Below are 20546 nucleotides of genomic sequence, written 5' to 3' on the forward strand. Positions count from 1 at the left end.
GATCATATCTTGCCATGGGTTATGCTCTGAGTACCTGTGAGGGAAGGCTTTATGCAGATAGATGGGAAATGGTGAATGAGCATAGCTAGTAGCTGAATTGTTCTACGTGTAAAACTGCATTTTTGTCCTCTTTCAGCCATACTCTTAGAAGACAGAAATTCCAGTGAGTCTGCCTGGAAGAATAAAATTTCTATATCTGCCCTAAACACTCCAGAGCCAGCAATGATGCATGAGCCTTTAGTTGGCAGCCAGAAAAGGAAAGCAAGGAAAACTAAGATCACACATCTTGTCCGAACAGCAGATGGTCGAGTGTCACCAGCAGGAGGGACACAGGGTAAGGAAATTGTCGTTTAAATTTTGTTAAAATTGAGTGGTTGGAGAAAGTTTTGGAGTATGAGCAACCTGTCAGGGAAGTATTTTTCAGTTAGCTTAGCTTCATACCTGTTTAGAAGGATCATTCTTTAAAATACAGGTATCAGTTGAGGAATCGGCGAGTCCATAATGGCCAGCTTTTTTTGTTTGAATGCCCAAATCTGTCTTTTCTCCCTGGATGTTTCTCTCTAAGAACTGAGAACTGATACAGAGAGAAATGAAAAACAATTACCTTTCATAATCTGTTTCCAGTACAGCAAAGAAATTACACTGCACGTAGTTATAGGATGTAAAAAAAATAATTTCATAAGAATGACAGTCAATGCCACAGTCCTTGCTGGAGTCCTCTGCTGTTAATTGCTTAACAGTTAGTATATCGATGGGCTGCTGGGAATTCAAGGGCTGGATTTGCAAGCTTAACTTTCTTTTATTGCAGAGGAGAAGCCAAAAGAGCTGCCACAAAAAACTCTTCAAAAAACATCAAGTACAGAGACAGATTACAACAGTGAATGCTCCAGAAATGCAGAGGCAGAAGGAAAACATAGTATTACGTCAGATATGCCAGCGGTGTCTGCGTTTTTTAGCTTAGCTGCTCTGGCGGAAGTAGCAGCCATGGAAAACGTACACAGGTATGGTTTTCTTTTCACCTTGTTGTCTAAGTGACTAGTATGTGACTGCCAGCTTGTTCAAAAAGCATGTGAATTGCAAACTGTTTATTAATTTGACCTGTGTTTCCTCTTCCACAGCTTTCTATGAGTGTCTGTTTTACACCACTTGTTTAGTAGTGTTAAGTCTTTGCTTAAAAGAAATGTAATCTATTTCAGTAGTCAGTACAATGATCCTCCCTGTTAAGCTTGCCTAACAATTTTTGTATATAAACAGTTTTGTGTGCTGCTTGAGATCCTAATGAGTGAACACTTCCAATTATCAGATACTGTTTGTCAGATAGTAGATTTAAATACCTATTGCATGTTGATATGTGTTTTTCAGTGGCCTAAGACTGTGGAGAGAATTTCATATAACTTCAGCTGAAGTTTTTATGGTGAATATGGCTGAAGGAAGCTAACTCTGGGTGATGGAAAGCCACATTAGTTTGTGTTGGTCTTCTCAGTGACTGAGTAGACTCTCCAAACAGATAAGGTGGAGAACGTGCAGGTTACTTAGGGCTGTTGGCTCAGTTCAGCATGGTCACATCCTGCATGCTAGACCTGTGTTGAAGGAAACCAATGACAGCAAATCCTCCTTGACTCTGAATTATCCAATATTGCTCTTTGATGCTGCAGCTTGTTGGAGATGAAATCCCATCCTTTCCTGCAGTGGAAAGTCAATGAGGAAATGCTTGGCCAGTTTGAAACCATCACAGCCTCTGCAAATGGCATTTGACAAATTGCTGGCTGCCTAAGAAACTCCACAAGGCAGCATCTGCTGAAGCCATTCACAACCTCATTTTACTGTTGATCTCGTGGCCAACCAACCCAGTCCTATGTGGTCAGGCTGCGCATCAAATATTGAAAGGCTTTTCAGAAGCTCGGGGGCTCTACAAGAAAAAAAGTCAGCTGAACTCAGCCTGCTAGCTGTTCTCTGCAGAAGCTATTGTCTTGCTTAAGCAACGTTGTTTTGGGTGAGAAGTGTTTTCACACTGCAGTCAGCCTGGCCTTTCCTCCCAGCTTTGCAAAACAAGTGTCTGCTATCAAGATGGCAAAAGTCTGAACTCGTTTCTGTCATTTTCTGTGGTCAGCAATCACGAAGTGAGGCTTAGGGAGTGCTGTGCTAAGCTCTGCTCTCACTCACACCACTGTGGTTTCACTGATTTCCATTAACACTGACCAGAGTTGCGCAAGAGTAGTAGGATTCGCTTCGCTGTGGTTTTTCCCTCTTTGTTCCTCTAAGAGTTGTTGTCCTTCTCTTGTCCCTGTTGAAGTGGGCTAATGTTTTACATAGCCTTCTGCTTGGGTCTTTCTTACTCCCACCTTTTGTCATCTCATCATGCAGCTAGAGCAATGCAGCACCTTCTGTGAGGCCTGAAAACAAAAAAGCAGCAAATGTCCAGCAACTGTTGCAAACACCAGCTTTTTATTATCCCAGGGGAAAGGAAAACAGGGAAGGACACTTTTCCAGCAGAAACTTAGCCATGTCTCTCACAGACTTGGCAAATGACAGTCAAAACAGAAACCTAAATCTGATGGGCGAACTGCTTCTCGATTTTCTACTCTGTTGACTGTTTTGTTATCTTTTCCAACTCACTTTATTTGCAAATAGCCAGAAATGAGAAGAATAGCATTGGTGTTTTGCTTGATGTGTTTCCCTGGTGTCTGAATTTAATTATTAAATACTTTTACAGAGCCTTGGGCCGTGGAAGCCAAACTCCATTTTAACTGTATTGAGAGCTTCTCTGGAAGTGGTAGCGTGGTTTTCATTGGAAGGCTTCTGTTTAGCTTTATTTACCTTGTGCATGCTTTGCTCAAGAGGCGTGAGCCTGCGCTGCATTTTGTGCCACGGCCGCCTCGTTTCACTCTGGTTGTGCGAACCACGTTGGCACCTCCGTTTCTGCTGGGGTCTTAGCTGTGTCCGAGCGAGGCGAAGCGGCCCTTGTGAGAAGAGGAAGCGGGCCCCAGATTTCATTGCTGCAAATGACACGTACTGTAACAAAAATAGGACCTGGCTTGTGAGATTAGATAACAGGCGGTGACGTACTTGTGTATGTGTTTTAAAAGACAAGCTGCAAAGGAGCTCTCCCAAGTCCATCTGCTACAATGATTGATGTTGATTTCCAGCACATGATTCTGATGCAGTTTATTTTTATGATACCCTGTGCCAGGGGATCGTTTGTAAATTAACACTGCTGAAGTAATGAAAGAGATGCTGTGCTGGGCTGATGAAGTGTTAAGTCATGAAACTTGGAGTAATCCGGATGTGCAGCTCTGCTGATGAGTACATTTCCATATTGCTTAAAAGCTGGCTATTGACTCACATTAACATGACACATGCCTCTGCATTTGCCTTCTTTTGCCACACATGAGCTGTACTCTTCACTTCCGAGGGCTCAGGCCACTCCCTTACAAAATGGGTAACAGCACTTGTGCGCTCTTAGCTTACTCTTCAGCTGTACATTTTATTTTGTGTAGCCAAATACCACCATGTCTTGGTTTTGCCTGACTTTGCATTGTGTTGCAGATATTGTGTTTGTTACAGAAACATACATATCTCAGGATATTGTGTTGCTGTTACAGAAATACCTCTAAAAAGAGCGTGTAACAGCAGTACGTGGGCATCTGTAGCAGCAGGGAGTTATGGTGCTGGAATGTTGGGTGTTAAACCATATCACGTGCTGCTTTCCATCCTTTCTGGTCTGATGAAAGCACCTCCCGTGCTCCAAATAATGATGGGTGGCTTTTCTTTTCTTCTTTTGCAGAAGTCAGAGGGCCACACCTCTCCCACATGACGGACAGCCAAATGAAATGTCTCAGGCTCCAGTGCTTATTTCCTGCGCTGACCAGTGAAGCTCCACTTTATTGTAAAACATTGTGCTTTACCTAATATCCTAGCCTTGTCTTTACCAAGGGAAGCTAGTCAGTCCATATGATGGAAACTATAGACTGCAAGCAAGTGCTTATTGTTTTGAGTGGCCCAGAATTCACTGGAAGCCAGACGTTAGCAACTTGGGCCAGGTCTTCAAATTGGAAACCAGTATGTAGGAGGGTGATATTAATTGTCTATTAATGAACAGAAATTGAATGATCCCAGAGCTTGCTTTCTATTGAAGGCTTTTAAACAGTAAATAGGTGGTTGGTGTGAAAAAGGCTGCCTTTACTGTTAGCTCACACAGCATCTCTTTTACCAACCGGAGAGTACGGCAACTAGTTTCGTATAATACCTAGTTATTCTAAATGAAAACGGAAGAAAAAAAAAAAAAAGACAACAACAAAAACACTGACGCACTGCACTAGTTATTATTAGATATTCTTAGTCATTTTTGTACATGAAGATTTAAGTTCTAAGATGGTTTATATTAATAGGTTATGCCTACGTTTATATAGTAGAATGAATTTAAAACCTGTTCCAGAGAACTCAAGGCAGCCTGGACAGATGTACCATTGTTAGCGGTGTTTGGGCAGCCATGTGGTCCAGATGTTCTGCACTTTTATATTTGCCACCAGAGTGGTAGAGTTTACTGGCAAAAATTCTGACAGGCTATGTTTGGGTTTGTTTCTTTTTAATTTAGCTTTGAATAACCAGGATGATGTGCATTAGAAAAAGGAGTGGTGTATGGAAAATATACTGCAGAGAACTGACTTGTCTTTCATGCCTTGGAGGGTTCCTTTATTTTTGCATAGATATCTGAGCGACTTGGTGAAACTTTCCTCTAAACAAAAAGTACTGCAAATGCGTTTTTCAAAAGTGACCTTAGTATGTTTTCACCCTTCTGAAAAACCTAAAGCCGTGACTTTTCGATATACATGTACACCAATACACATACCTTTTACATATACATACACTGGCGTTGTCGTAGTTACTATGCACAGTCCAAATCGGCTTGAGTTTGCGTGAAGGGCCAATTACAGTTTGTGCTGGTGAAGTGACAAGTTGTATATACAGACAAACTACAACCGAAGAGTAGCGTTTGACTGAATTCAGACTACCAAACAGATCCATCTGCCGGTTTCTGTCTTTGCCTATGTTGAGTTTTTGCGTTTTACTCTCACAAATACATCCCAAAAGCAGGCTAAGTGTATCACTTGCCCTGTTATCTTCACTATCTTGACTTACACTATTGTATAACCAAGCATCGATTCCTACCAATAGATGCAAAACGATCACTAGTAATTGATCTAAAGCTACAAATTCGACAGGGTACTTCTTCTACAGCACAAGATGTTTCCCTACTTTTCACATTGTAGCACAACAATTTACCAAATTGGACTCCAGCAATAATTTTCTATTAGTCTTCGTCATACCGGCTGAACTTTTGATAGTATTAGATTGAGTTTGAAGTTCTTTGAATTAAGTCTTTAAATGATGCGAGTTTACATCATTCTATCAGGCATTCTTATTTATACTTGACTGAACTGATAATGTGTTTTGGGGTTATTTTGTAACTAATTTGATGTAATAGCCATATGGACAGTAACTCTATTAATGCTTGCTAGGTTTAGCCTTTCATTGTTGTAGTTAAGTGGAAGTCTTTGGTTCAGTGTCAGGAAACAGCATACAACATACCACACGAGTTGTAGCAAAGAATCAAAGGTCTGACAAAAGGCAAGTAGCTGAGGAAGTGTCACTGAAACAGCACCATCGAGGATGCATGTGTTGGAAGAAGGGAACAACGACAAAAGAACAAGAAAATTTATGAGCCAATGAGTCAGTGAAAAGGCTTTTTAAAAATTCAGGTGAATATATGACTAAGAGCCCCTAGAATGCCATTGCAGCCTATGGCAGTATTTTTACTAAGATTTTATTAAAGTTTTATAAGTTATTTTAACAAGACAGGAAAAACTTAAAAGACTTAAAACTGTTGGGTCACAGCAAGGTGGCTGTTGGAGTTTTGGACCACTTTATAATTAGCTGAAATCCAAATATGTTACAGTGCAGGCCGTTCACGTTGACAATGGTACTAACTTATTTCTCTAGAAACCTTTAGAGTAGATATATTTTTGTCAAAGCACCCCATCCTTCCTCGATTTAAATTTCAATATTGTTCCTGAAGATATTTCTGTATATTAATGGTACCTTTTTTAAAAGAAACAGAAAATTACTTTTTTCTATATGAATTAATATCTTACTTGATCTGCTTTTCCTTGACTTTCCCTTAGAGAGGGGGTAGGGTTGGGTCAGTTTACTGGATATGACTGTTTTCAGATACTTATAAACCTTTTTGTAGATATGCTTAATTTTTAAGCGATTAGGCACTGAGAGTAGCAGAAATCCTGCAAAGCTTTATAGTTCACTAGGCATTTGCCTTTGTTGGTTCTCTGAGTGATGTCTTGATTTCAGTAGCTAGAATTTTCCCTGAATCTGCTAGAAGAAGGGGTATCAGTATTTTCAGGTAACAAAGTCTGTTAGCACAACAAAAATTTCAGACCAATATCTTACTGTATTGGGGTTGGGTTTTTTCCTTGTTTGTTTTGGTTTAATTTTTATTAATTTCAGCTGCTTTCATTTTGGAAAATTTTATTGCTATTGTGTGTACTTCAGTATACCAGCAAACACTGTTACCCGTTAACACATTGTCCACAAATGCCTCTAGAGAAGAAATTGTTGCACCTTATGTATATCTCAAGCAAACCAAAATATGATGCTTTTCTGCTTTGTTTATTCTGAATATGTTGTATCATACTTTACTGAACCCATTTTAACTTAGCTAAAGCTATCAATATTTATGCATTTCACATTATTTTCTGGATCTGAACCTGTGTATAAATCTTTCTTTAAAAAAAAGAAAAGCATTTACTGTAGTTGTCCTCTATGACTTATCCATGGGAGGGGGGGAATCTTGTCTCAAGTGTCAAATGCAGTACTGTCCCAGTTTTCCTTGGCTTTTATTTATTTAGTGATCTTTGATATTTCATACGTAGTTTTGAGGTATATGAAATACATTGTTGTAGCCGAAGCTACAGATCTAAGCAGCTGGGAGAAAATTACTGTAATGTCTTCTTAATTGTTCTAGTACTGTATACAAATATGGGAAAAACGTTCTGCAGAACATTTGAGATGCAGATTCTTATCCCCACAGTAGGTTATTTTCCAGATACTAGACCAAATCAGTCAAAACTCGATGATGTTAAGCGTCTTTCCCAACCTAAATGATTCTGCTTCTATGATTCTAAAAACATCTATGGAGATTACTTAATGCTCTGCTTATGGCAGTAACTACCCCTTGAATGTGCTGTGATTTCAGAAATAGAATATATTTATTTAAGATGACTGAATGCTCTTTTATACTAATACAATATCCCAAAGTCATGAACAAGAGACTTCTTGGTAGTTCAGGTTTCTATTTTATAGCATTGGTGCATGACTTTTGAAATTAAAGTTGATAAGCGTTGTTGGAAAGGGGCACAGGAACAAGGGACTGGTAGAAGCGTGTGAACTTGTGGTGTTTAAATTCCAGGTTTGGTCTTTGTTGTTTGGGTGAAAGCTGCCTTTGTAGCACAAGGCTGAAGAGCGCTCTGCAGTTTGTATCAAGTAGAAGCCCAAGAGTTTTGTAGCTCACATCAGAACAAGGGAATGCCTTATGGTTTGGATGCTGTCTTTTGGAGCAGGATGTTAAATTGAAGCAGTTTTAATTTCCACTGCCCATATAACTACTGTATGGATACTGAGGAGACTGCAGGCAACAGTGGGACAGCTAAGAGAGGGTGAAAGGAAAGCCGGCCTTTGTTCTCAGTATGGCAAAGTTATGGCAGCAAAGGGGAATTAGGAAAAACCATAGATGTGTATATATGTGTGTGTGTACGCGTGTGTGCCTGGGTGTGTACGTTCTGCAAAAGAAAATGCAGGGAAAACAAAAACATGATGGGTCCGTAAGAGACTGTGATGTATGTTGACCCTTTGAGTGCGCTCCCTTTTATTGAATGCTGAGTCTAATATGGCTACCTCTCCTAAAAGACTACTTTCGTTAGCTTCCATTTGCTTTCGGGCTTGATCATGTAATCTTTTCAGCCATCGATACGATTTGTGTGTCGCTGTGTGCTGTACTTTCCAAGAACGACGTTTATGGAGCACAGATGACGTAAAGGCTCCGTCTCCAGTGGCAGCCAGACTGTGTTGCTGGAGTGTTTTTGTCTGACCTCTGCCGCAGCCGTTTGTGTTGCAGGAGGCGGGCCCGCTAGCTCTAGTTGATTCAGTGAGATCGGTTTTTGTAGCAGCAGAAAATGCAGTGCTCCTGGGGTGGTGGACTTCAGATATTGCCAGAGGCGACGCAGTAAGCCAAATGCTGCTCTTGGAACTTATTCTGGAGTTTACGTTGGCAATCCTGATATCGCAAGGAAACGTAACCGTGCAACGTGTGTGTCGTGTACCATACATCATCCATGAGATGCTGTTTGTTTGCCGTGCTTGTTTGATAGATTGTAGAGCTCCTAGGTATCTCTGCCATGTTTTGTAATACTTGTGGCGTTCTCCTTACCTTGTACATACTGTAGAACCGTCACCTGCAGCTGCCAGGATGCTGAGGCACTTCAGGACACTGAGCGCCGTGAACGAGTGCGTTTAGGCTGTGAAAGAGTTACTTGCCTCCTCCCCTGAATTCCCCAGTAAAAAGGCACAGTGAGGTTTATGCTCTCACCTAAGTACTTTTATGGTCATTTATATACTCAGTATTTTCTACTGAATTGACAACTTTGAAGAAGCTTATGAGATGGATGTATATTTTATGTTCCCTCACTGGTTCTTCTAAGGCAGAAATCTAGGAAGACTTGACTTGACATCTCCACTCAGCAACACACCTAAGCTTACGCTGAAAGCCATCCTTACTTGAGGGCCAGCATTGTTGCGTGCGCTGTGGCAGTGCAGGAGCCCCAGTTATGGACCTCTACGCTCTTGGAGTTAAGCTTGGGCTTGCGTGATGTTCTTGGGGGAGGCATGTCACCGAGACCTTCATTGACACGAAATTTTAAAAAGGACTGCAAACGACTTAACATTTATTGAGTTCTTCCAAAGAATTATGTTGTAATTTCTGGGTCTTGACTGTTACCATACTCCAGCAGACCCACACCATATTCTACTGGAAAAAAAGACAGTCCGTACAGGCTAACTAACCAGGCTTCCGAATGTAATGGTCTGATCTACTCTTTTCACTCCTACAGCGAAACCTCATTTTCCCCCCACACACTGTTCCACTTTAGTGAATGGTCGGGGCTCTGAAGGTGGCAAAAGCAGGGGAGGCATGTGTGCGCACGTGTCTGCACGTGTGTGCACATGTGCATTCACGTACACGTCAGAGCGCAGTGACTCGCAACGTGTTCTCTGTGCAACAGCGTTCCCATGTTAGGTCATAAAACAGCATGGAGTTTCTCAGACGATAGTTTTCCAACTTTCTTGCTAGATTTCAGTCTCCTTCTTTCACATTACACCATAAGGTGTGATTTTCGAAAATCGCACCTGAAAAAAAAACACAAATCCTGCTGACCTGGATGCTACAAAAACACCGTCTTTCTCAGCAGTGCTTGCTTTTAATAACCAGTATCTGCTGACAGTTTTAACACAACTGATTCGCTATGATCTTTCTTCTTAGAGCCCAATCCTTCAACTTCTATTCGCTCACACATAATTCTTCTGAATTTCGACCCTGTGTTTGGCTTTATTATCTCCAAAGCTTGGTGTAAACATGCCTTACAAGTTTATCTCCGTCAATGGTATAACAGAGCTACTGCCTTCTTAGATGTGTATAGTTAAAAGTCAATAAGCACATTTATAGAATGTCATACTTTCTTCAAAAACCTCTAATTTGATATTTTTAAGTGCACATGTTAAGCCATGTGTATAACATACTAAAGTACATTAAACTGTGATAATGAAACTGAATAAAATATTTAATAAAAGATTTGAAATATTTGAAAAGGACCTTCAAATAGATTTCTTCATGTTCATTTTATTTTGGTTATCTAGTGTGTGCCTGTAAACAGTTTCCCATTTAAAACTAACGATTGCAAATAAATACTATTCAAATGGAGCTTCTTTGATACTTCATGTGCTTCACTATCAAATGATTGTTTGCTTTAACATATGGCTGAGTTAGCAGTGTTTGCAGAATTTGTTTTTAGCTACAGTGTGGATTTGTTGGCTTTTTTATGCTTAAAAAGAAACAAGCTCATTTTCCACCTGAAAACGGAAGATGCCAAAACCCAGAGATGGATCCTCAGAACTGTAAGCTGTAGTTTCCTGCCAGATCATCCATTCAACTTCTACACAGTGACTGTAAAGATGTTGCATATTTTGCAAAGAACTTCTGCCCATTTGGTCTTGCTTATGTATGTCTATAATGGGAGCTTCCATTTTATTTTTAAAAATTTCTGAGCCTAGTTCAGCACTGTTGACATTGTTGAAAAGATCCTGAGACCCATGCAAGTGCCCCAGAATTCAATGGATTTATTATATCGGCATAAAGCTGGAGATTGTGGGACAGAGAGAGCCAGGACTCAGTGCAGTTAGGATGTGAGGGTAACGTTTGCTTCTTCTCCTGAGCTTTCCAGATACCCAGTTGGTGTTTCTGGATTTTGTCTTCTTTGCACAGTTGGGAAGCTCGTTTATAGTCCATACAAGTAGAAGAGGCGTCATCTCATGTGAAGAAGCCCTTGCTGTGTTTTCAGTCTTTGGACACTAAGAGAACTTATCAGAAATGGATTCTCTTTTAGAAACAAGTAACAAGTGTCATCAATGTTTAAACTTAAAGGTCTCCACTACTTTGGACTCTCTTCTGCCTATATATTTTACCCTCTTGAGGCCTGAAAATCAGACTGTTGAGGATCTCGTCTTTTCCTGTCCTTGGATGCTGAAGCCTTCTTGATTGCAACATGTTGTTATGATCACAGAAGACCCAAGTACAAACTTAATGAAGTCAGTAGACGCCGGTTGTTCACATGGGAGGCAGAACTCCTGTCACTGAGTCAAAAGTAGCAGAAGGGAACCCTTCGGGTTCGTTTGTTTGTTTTTAAACTCCGTGCCATTTACTCAGGGAAGAAGAAATGTACACAATCTTGCACTGCCTTTACTGAGTAAGCGTCAGTATGTCTGCAAAGAAACGCCAGGAATGGAAGAGCTCCAGCATTGAAGGCCATGTAAAGGTCATACTTAGGGAAGGGGGAGAAAAGTCCTTGATTCAGTGAGGAAAAAAAAATGGAAGAAATCTTATGAAACACAGATTCTTTCAGTATAGGATGCCCAGTCAGAGACATTGAAGTCACTATTCTGTTTTGGTTTTTATTATTACCAAATTACCTTAAAACAGTCATCTTCGTTCCTCGAACTCCCATCTTTTCTCTTCCAACAAAAGACCTACTGAATTCAGTTGGTTCTCGGTGCATCTAGATCTGATTTGTTATCCAGCTCTCACATTGCTTCTTGGCAATTGCATGACATTACACTGGCACGTTCTTAACTGTCAGGTAAGATAAAGATAAATTTCCGCTAACGCTTTTGGAAAAACACGAGGTGGAAAGGCATCATCCTCCTCAAGTGCCGCACTTCTGCCAGGTCCTCCAACGTTCTCTCCTCAGCACCATTTGTTGAGTCCTTTTTGTTGTTCATCCCAGAGTTTTTTAACCTGCAGCTAACCCTGCTTTCAGACTTCTTTTTCTTACAATGTGGCAACATTAAGTGAGACACGAAGTATACTTGAGCATCCCTTAACCATGCTGTGTACCAGCTTGTGAAGCTGTCCGTTCTTCAGTAGGACACTAGCACTTTGTAACAAAATACAAGATGTGTTCCTATATCTGCTGCAAAGTTCTGTTTTGTTTTGTTTTCAGAAATAAAACCGGTAAGATGTAACACCTACCATCTATTCAGTGTCAACTTCTTTTTGTGGACTGTTACTGGCACAGAAACAGTAAGAAATCGAGCTCTAATGTAGTTGTATTTAAAATGTACTCTAGATTTCAGCTAGGCTTCATTCGTCACTTTCTGACAAGAGAAGATGGTGTTAGATCTTCAGCAGAAGTAAGCTAGCACAAGATGTAGCTGTCTCAAACCCAGCTGAAACTCCAGCTGAAAATCCAGCCTATACAAAAAGTGTATTCCATATAGAGCAGCAATTCAACCTATTAGTCAGCCCATGAAACAAGAGGAACTGGTTGAAATAGACCCAAAAATCAAACCAGTTGAGTCAGAATGTCAGGCTTAGCACCAAAGTGTAACTTTCTGAATGCAGACGCCTAATACTTGATCCACTCTGTAGCATTTTGTTTATTACTTTCGTTACCTTCGTGTTTGAATATGGAGAAATAACATCAAGAGCGTCAGGTGCATTTATTACAGTTTGCACACTAAGAGAAGGCTGGTATTGCCGTCAAACAACATCCAGTTTAAGAAAAAGAAAAAAAAAAAAAGAGGGGAAAAAAAATGGAGCTCTCAGGAGATGTTCTTCTGATCCAAAAGAAGTATTTGGCATGTGTCTTAACGTTAGATATATGGCCCACCAAAGGCTTCTCAGTCACAGCAGACCATCAGGCTCCAGTCAGATCAATCTGAGCATCAGTTCCCTTCCTTCCAAGGTCTGGGTGGGTTCCCTTAGTACCTGGTCAACACCTAGAGTTATGTTTTCATTTCAGGCATTCCTAGTATGAAAAATCTTGATTCCTAGATGTTTTCATGAGTGAGATTCTTAAAATGATATTGCTGCTTGGAGGTCTTAAGACTCAGCGGCATGTTGCCAAAAGTTTCAAGGTCTAGTATTTTGGATACCAACCTCAGAAAGTTTACTATAATGGGATTTCTGTTCTAATTGGGGCCCTCTAAATGCTGCTGTCTTGTCGCTGTGGATTATTAAAACATCTTGCCGTCTTTCAGGAGTTAAGGAGAATTTGGAAGTCAAATAGTCCCAATCTGTCAGTCGTTTAAGATACTTGGTTTTGGTGTCGGTGTCCAGTGATAGTGACCTTTGTAATGCCGCTGAGTCTTTCTGCAATGCTAGCTCTGAGCTACACGTGTTATGGTAAAGCTGGGATCTTGGGTTAGTGGATTTTCACTCTTGCAAAATCAGTGACTTTGATTCAGATGTCTTGCTAGCACACCATTGCCATTACGTAGGTCAGGGCGATGTCATTTGAAACAAATTCATTAAATATCTCTCTTTGACAGACAGATGGTTCCCTGTTACATTCTGCGATGTTCTGTCTGGCTTGGCTGGGTCAAAGACCCATTCTTGCCCATGGGTGAAGCTTTCTGAGACTCCCAGTTGTGGTGTTCGCCATGAAGCAGGGCTCTCTGGCTGAGGGAAGCTCTTTCCCCACACACCTCCCAGCCTCTCCTCTTCAGGGCAGCAAAGTGCATCTGTGCCACAACAACCGTGTCCATGTGGCTGAGATCCCTTCCTGCTCGCAGCTGCTCAGATACATTTTTGTAAAACAAAATGAAACAAACTCAGCTGGGAACTCGACGGTAGTGAACCTTCGTGAACTTCCAGGTTTCAGTAGGCGGTAGTTTGGGAGTGAGGGGTGTAATGTGTCTGCAGTTAGAGCAGCTATGGAAATTGTGTGCAGAGATTGACGTGTTACGGCAGCAAGGCTGGGTTTCCTTTTGTTTGGGAGAGCAGTGTTTTCTAATGGAAGTAAGGTGGCAGGCAAATTACCATCGCAGCAGATGGACTATTTCGTTGTCTTCAAGAGGTTCCAATTTCAAGAGCAAGGTTTGCCAACCGGTCTGAAAAACAAAGAGGGGAAATCGCAGTTCTAGTCTGTGGCTTGGACCGGGTGCTGTGTTTTGTAGCAGTATTTTTTCAGTCAGAAATAGTATGTGAGCTGCTTGAGGTGTGATGCAGTTCTAAACCATCCCATTCGCTTCGAGATGATAGATGTATTTGGCACGTGGCATAAGTGTTGCTAACAAGGGCTTCCCTGCATGGACGTCATAAATAATGCCAAATGTTCATCATCAGTTTAATCAGTGCTTAAGAAAATTCTTCCTGCTCTGTTTCAAGGAAATATGTTGTACTTGGCTGGCACAAGGCATAGCTTTCCCCTGGAAGGTAATGGAGGGAAGCATTCGCTGTGTGACTGTTTAATCTCGGTGCATAATTTTTTTCAAAACATCTTTACCAGTAACTCTCTGTCGTGTTCTGTGTTTAGGATATAGTTAATTCAGCTCTGAGATCTTTTAAAGCAAAGATGACTACTTAATTCTCTTGCAGAAATCCACACCAGCAAGGGAATCTCTTACGGGTGAAGGGTTGCTACAGGATGCCGTATGCAAATGCTGCATCTCCTAAGGTGTAGGACACACAAGATGTATGATTGCAGAGCTAGGAGCCAGGCTCTTGGCAGGTATCAGCACAGGTTCACAGCGTAATGGTGCTCACTTGCATGAGGGGAAAACAAAAGAGCCTGTGGTGTAAACGTCAGGACAGCTGTATTTAAAACCCATTTGATTCACCGAGTCCAATTCACCAAATCCACCGATTCACGTTGTTGGCACCATGTGCTCTTGCCGAGGGAGCTCGAGGGTTGCTGCGGTGGGAGGGTCTGTTGCTGTGCCGCTTGTCCTGAGCATTCGCTGTGCGTTGGTTTTCTGAAACTCGGCCATTTGTAACGTTCCACTGGCTCTACAGGTGGCCACAGGTTCCCAGATGGGTCGCGATTCAGGCGTGGTGGTGCTTGGTAGGACAGTGCTGTCCGCTGACGGCGCAGCAGCCCCGCTGTGGGTGCGAGGCAGTGAAGTGGTGACCAGCAGTTCGTTCCCGAGCACCTCGGGGGTTCCTCCTCGGGGTGGCCTAGGGCATTTACTGCCTGCTGTGGAGGACAGGGTGAGGTTGCATGATGGCAGCACTGACAAGCCTGGGACAGGCAGGCTCTGTCGCACTCGGTGCTGCGGGAACACACACGGAAAAGGCTGGCTGTCCTTAGGTCACTGACGGCTTCGCTTGGACCAGGCGCTGGGAACAGCCAACATCAAGGGTGCTCATAAAAAGTCCTTAGGAAAGTGAAGCAGAACACTATTCAGTTGCATCCGTACACACGTAGCGACAGGATCCATTCAGTCTTTTATGGCTTTTTTGCAGAAACTGCCTGGAATGCACTATGTTTGCTCACACAACCCTGACAGCTGCGCTACTCGCGCAGTGTGCGCTGTGCACTTGGTGATTTATAAACAAGTGAGGGGAAAGAGTATTTATTCATTACAGATTTCTGCGTCTGCCAGGTGGCAAAATGTACCTGACATACTTTGGTCATCTGGTGGTTAGAACACACTACTCTCCAGGTCATCTGTAGGGCTGGGTCGTTGTTTTAGCATTTTCAAACAGGTGCATTTTTAAAGTCACTAATTTGTGAGTGTTGCACACGGGATACGCATTTCGTGTGTGAGAACCACGAAAACACTGTCATACGTAAGAGTCAATATAAAAGCAGTAGTTTTGTGTTCACAGACTGTTAATCTGCAGCTCGTTTAAAAAAACCTGGTCAAAAAAGCAAGCCTGCTGTTCCACCTTGGCAAAGCGATTCTGTAATTGACAGTCAAGGATTGCCAGCAGGGATTTAAAAGTATCTTTAATAATGAAATAATAATTTCTGGGCTTTTAGACCATTCAGCAAACACTCCAAGTGTTTTACAAGATAAGTAACTTTTTACTACTTTTGGTTAATAAGAACACAAATAGAGTTAGTTTAACAAACCTCAAATAAAGAGAAAATGGTGGATGTCATTTCTCAGCTGCCAGGCGTTGCATCAGACCTAGATGGGAGCCTCTTGGCAGCACCAGCCCGTCACACTTGGCGGTGCTTGCAGAAGGACGTGGTGGCACGTCTGGAATGTGCAGCTGCCTTCGGCGTCAAACCACCGTCCCGTAAATCTCAGCCATTGGAAATGCATTGTCATCAAGATAGAAGGGGCATAAAAGCTGTTTAAAAATAAGAACTGATTGGGTTTTGTCACTTTTGTCAAATCTACTGTTCAGCTGAAAACACCTTTTGATAGAAACGAATGTCTTGGCTGTATGGTTTTGTTCATGTTGCTGGAAGTTAGGAATGTCAAGCTTCACTTAAAAATTTCTCACCTTCTTTTTCAGTCATCTTGCCTTTCCTCTCTTCTCTTTGCTCGAGCGGCCAAAAACCTGATGGACATCAGTAGCAAAACGCCCTGCTGATTTTCAGTGGGATGGGCAGTGTCCCACACCTTCCCGAGCTACTGCACAACTCTGAAAAACCCACGTTTTTTAAATTAGTGGTATTTTAACAATTTTCCCCAACTGTGGCTGTGCATCAAATGCAGCTTCTGCAAAAAGATAGGCACAAGGAGGTGGGACCCTCCAGCAAAGTGGGTTCAGCAGCAAAGTTGGGCTCCTCGGGCCATTCTCGTCAGGAACCCGTCAGGCTTAATTTATTTCTTCCTCCTAACAATTTATTGTTGAGAATAGATTCACAGTTTGTGAGGATTTGGCCTGGTTCATTTTTTAGTTCATGGTTTGTTATAGCAACTGGTGTACCTTGAAGTCACATAAACAACAAACCCAAACCCCCTCCACCTGCCTATTAGACCTATGACCTTTGCATTAACTCATACTAAGCCTTAACTTGCAAAAGAAAACTCTTAACACATTTCTAAATTTCTTTCTTAGAGGGGAAAAAAAAGCCCCCAGACAACTAAATTTTTTTTCTGCATAATTACTGAAGAAACTTTCAGATCAAATAAACGTAATATCAGATTTTCCAATTACCTGGCCCATATAGCCTCACCTAAGCCAACAGGTGCACGTGGAGGAAGCCTGCGGGATCAGGACCATGTTTACACAAAGCCCCATTGCTTTCCCTTCGGAGCAGGCACCCTGGCCATCGGGAGGGGCGGCACAGCAGCCCCCCTGCATCCGAACGGATCGGATGGGGATGCCCGCTGAAGGGTGGGACAGACCCCCTTGGCACCCGCGGCAGAAAGCTGCAGCGAGGGTTGCACCTGCAGGATCCGTGTGTCAGAGTCTTGTCAGTCGGTAAAATGTTGCTTTTAATTTCTGTATCCCTCGCCTGCCTCTGTTTGAAAGCTGTCCCGGGCACTTCGCCTGGCAGAGCTTGTGTCGGGTGAGCAGCTCTCCATAGTTTGGAGTTGTTGTGGTCGAAGATTTCATGCTGGCTGTAACAGCCATCGTCATCTCTGGCCATCCCCTGGAAATACTGTGGTGGTGGTGGTTGTCTCGAGGCCCTGTGCACATGGTGTTATTGCTGATGCGAAGACATCTTTATCCTCGTATTGTTGTTACTGGGAATTGGTTGCTTCAGGAAGCATGAATTGAGGAAGGATGCCACAGACTTTAATGATTGCATGTGTCACTAGATGGTCTTCCTGCACTCATGTGAAATTTATAAATGGGGTGAGAGGGGAATAATTCAGGGTGCAGACAAGCCTATAGGAAAGGCCAGCATCTCCATAAACCAAATTCTGTGTTTTCCGCTTGTGTTTCTATGGTGAGGACAGGTCAGCAAGCTGCTGAAGGGACTGTTGACTGCAGAAATGGATTCCCATGGCCATCCGTAGGCGAGTGTGGCAGGCCGGTGCTGCTGCTGCTGCTGCTGTTCATTGGCTTCCTTTCATCCCCTGTAGGCTGCTTGCTATTAATGTCGTTACATTAATTGCATACGGTGAGCCAGCTGAGAGGAGCTCGGTGCGTGAGGTCAGCCTTGGGCAATCGTGTTACGTGAAACGCAACGTCACAAATCATCGTCGCAGTCCTGTTGGTGTTTCCTAATGGTGTTTCATCTCCATGTTTGTGAGTGCCTGGTTAAAATGTCCCAGGCTCCTAGCTTGGCTTTTTTTCTTGTCGTTTTCTTTTGAGGCAGAGTCTGTTTCATGTAAACCAGGTAATTCTTTGGGCTACTTGTAGCAGATTTTCGAAAACAGCTGCTCTTTGAGCGCCCAACCCGTGCAGGCTATTGGCAAGAGCCAGCCGAGGATATTTAAGAGACACAGCGATTCTTGTCGGTGTGGGGTTTTCTTGCTCATTATCAACTTGCCAACAATTCGGTCAGCATTTTTCAAGACAACAAAAGGCCGAAGGAAAGCTTTCTGTGGCACCTTTTGAAATGTTAGGGTGAATGTTTCTCTGCGTTCTTCTTGGTTTGCTGCTCCCCAGGTTTTTTTCAGGGGGACTGTACAAGGAGACAGGCTTTTGGTGGTTTGTGAGGAAGACGGAAGCTGGCTCTTAATAGGATGTCTGAAGAGCTTGTGTGTGTTCCTGGACAAACAGCAAGCCAAAGCAGAAAACCAAGCAGCCGGTCAGGATATTAAAGACATCCCGGCTCGTGGCAGGATGAGATCTTGGCAGCGTTTACTTGGCACAGAGTCGCAGGGCTGAAAGGGAATCTGAGTCCTCAGCCAGGGAGTTTCTCTGTCCTAAGGCAGGCTAAGCTATCCTTATCACATACCTGAGGGGTGGCTGTTGAACCTGCCCTTAAAAGCCTTTAATAGTGGAGACTCAACCATTTCCCCATGCCGTTTTTTGCAGTGCATGACTATCCTTACATTTTGAGGGCGGTTTATTCTCCCAGTGCCTAAGTACAAAATTTTAGGGTATAGGAGAAAAAGACAGTGTTCTCAAAAGATGTTAGCTAGAGGAGCATTTTAGCTGTTTTTATAAATGCAACCCTAGAAATAATGATCAGATAAAATCTGAGATGAGATTTTCAAGGAGCGCCAGCCCAACCTCATTGCCAGCTGCAGGACTTCTCCATGCCTTTGAAAATCTCCTCCTTCGAATGGTGTGTCAGGTTGACAGTTAATAGCCATACCAGAGAGGTTCAAAGAGACCTTTCTCCTCGTGCTGTGTTTTCTATCTAGCCGTTGCCTTTTTTTTTTTTTTTTTTTACGGAGTTCTGACAGGAAAAAGACAGAAAACAAACAAACAAACAAAAGAAAACCCAACCTCAAACAACCCAGCTTGCCAGCTTTTTCCTCGGTACCCTTTTCAGACACTATGAGTCCATCATTAAAGCCATATTGCGAGGAGGAAACCAAAGGAGAACGGCATCTGTTTCATTAGGCAGAGCTTGTGCCAGCCACACCGAGAAGCCGGTGAGCCGGCGGCTGCCGGAGCTTGCCCTTGCTCTGTGGCCATCCTCTCTCAGCTGCCTCCAGCTTGGAAACATTTTCCTGACTGTCCTCTGGTGGGATCCTGCTGGCAAGACATTGCCTGTGCTCGTGGGGAGGTCCCTGCCTGGTGTCTGATCCAGCCTCTCCCCAGGAGGGAGACGTGGGAAAAGCTGCCAGCGATGGTGTCAGCAGCGCAGGGACCAGGATATCGCAGGGTCTCCGCTTTGGGATGGGAACCCATGTCTCTACCTGCGATACTCTTTCCAACTCCAAAACCAGGACTAGTGGAATAATTTTGAAACAGTTAGGAGACTCATGGAGCAAGTCCAGTGCGTTAGCAAGAGCGGTGTGCTCCCTTGCCGACGGTGCGCTGATGTACCCGGGGAGATGCCGTGGTTTGCCGAGGAGTCGCATGGGCACAGACCGTCCTTTTCTCTGTGCAGAGCACCCGAAACCAGCAACGGGTATCCAGTGGGGAAGCAAAGGGGAGAGCACATCCCTCAAGCAAGAGAGGCAATTGCCTTCATTTCCTGCCCGTGCCAGGCTGTTGGGAATCTCGCTGCCAGCACTCCCAGTCGCTGTGCCTGGCACCAGGGCAGAGTTTTGCTGCGCTCAGTAGAAGTTGTAGGCTTACAGGAATGGGTTGGCGAACCTCTTCCACACTAATGGTCCAGGCACTGGGCAAAGGTCATCCGTGGCCGTGCTAGCATATTGCTGGGACCCAGTGCAGGTCTCACCAGCCCTGCTCTTCTTCTGCATGGCCCCACACAGCTGGGAGGCACGGAAAGGCAACGGCAAAGTCCCCCGACTCCGGCAGCAAGTGGCATTAGCACCATCCACCACACACGGGCAGCCACTTGCCGGCCCCATGCTGCCATGGCCGGGGCCAGCAGCACCGCCGAGTGCTGTACAGGGTGCTGGGGTGCTGCTGAGGACCAGCTGTACATGTCCTTGGCTTTGTGACCCCAACCAGAAGCAGCAGCAAGCTGCGGCAGAGGTGGCCCCGCGGGTGCTGCCGGAGCCGTGTGGTGCCCATCAGTTGCCAGTGTGGCCACAAGGTCCCCTTTAAGCTGCTCCAAGTGGTGATATGAACCCAGGCACTGACACCCCGGGAGACATAACAAAGAAAAGCAGGGACTGGGTGCTGTACTGAAGAGCTCAAGTGAGTGAAACCATAGGCAGGAGACAAAGCAGAGGCCCTGGTAATGTTGACCTACAGGTGCTTGCTCCAGGTGACACCTGGCCCAGTGATGGGCGTGGGTACGGTGAGGAGCGTAGATGGCTGAGGGACCCGAGTCTGTTTAGTTCCAGGAAGGGCCTTTGACAAAACCCAGTGCAGCTGCGTACTGACCAGAGGCTGACTTTTTAAGGGCAGTATCTCCACAGACACCCCACTGCAGTCGTTGGCCATCTCAGGGTGTTGAGGGAGAAAGCATTTAATGGCTAAAACG

The 20546-nt window shown here is 43.6% G+C and overlaps 1 protein-coding gene across 4 annotated transcripts in view; it reads left to right on the forward strand.

The window, feature by feature from the left end:
- Positions 1 to 7117, forward strand: part of BBX (BBX high mobility group box domain containing) — a 147656-nt gene extending 140539 nt beyond the window's left edge. For all 4 annotated transcript variants that reach the window (XM_086617254.1, XM_086617232.1, XM_086617246.1 and 1 more), the window contains 3 exons: positions 137 to 334; positions 809 to 1001; positions 3785 to 7117. In XM_086617254.1, the coding sequence (XP_086473380.1) occupies positions 137 to 334; positions 809 to 1001; positions 3785 to 3872 (479 nt within the window). In that variant the 3' untranslated portion in view covers positions 3873 to 7117. The remainder of the gene's footprint in view (positions 1 to 136; positions 335 to 808; positions 1002 to 3784) is intronic.
- Positions 7118 to 20546: the final 13429 nt, after the last annotated feature.

This window comes from Tauraco erythrolophus, chromosome 1 (assembly GCF_009769465.1).
Source record: "Tauraco erythrolophus isolate bTauEry1 chromosome 1, bTauEry1.pri, whole genome shotgun sequence".
NCBI lineage: Eukaryota > Metazoa > Chordata > Aves > Musophagiformes > Musophagidae > Tauraco > Tauraco erythrolophus.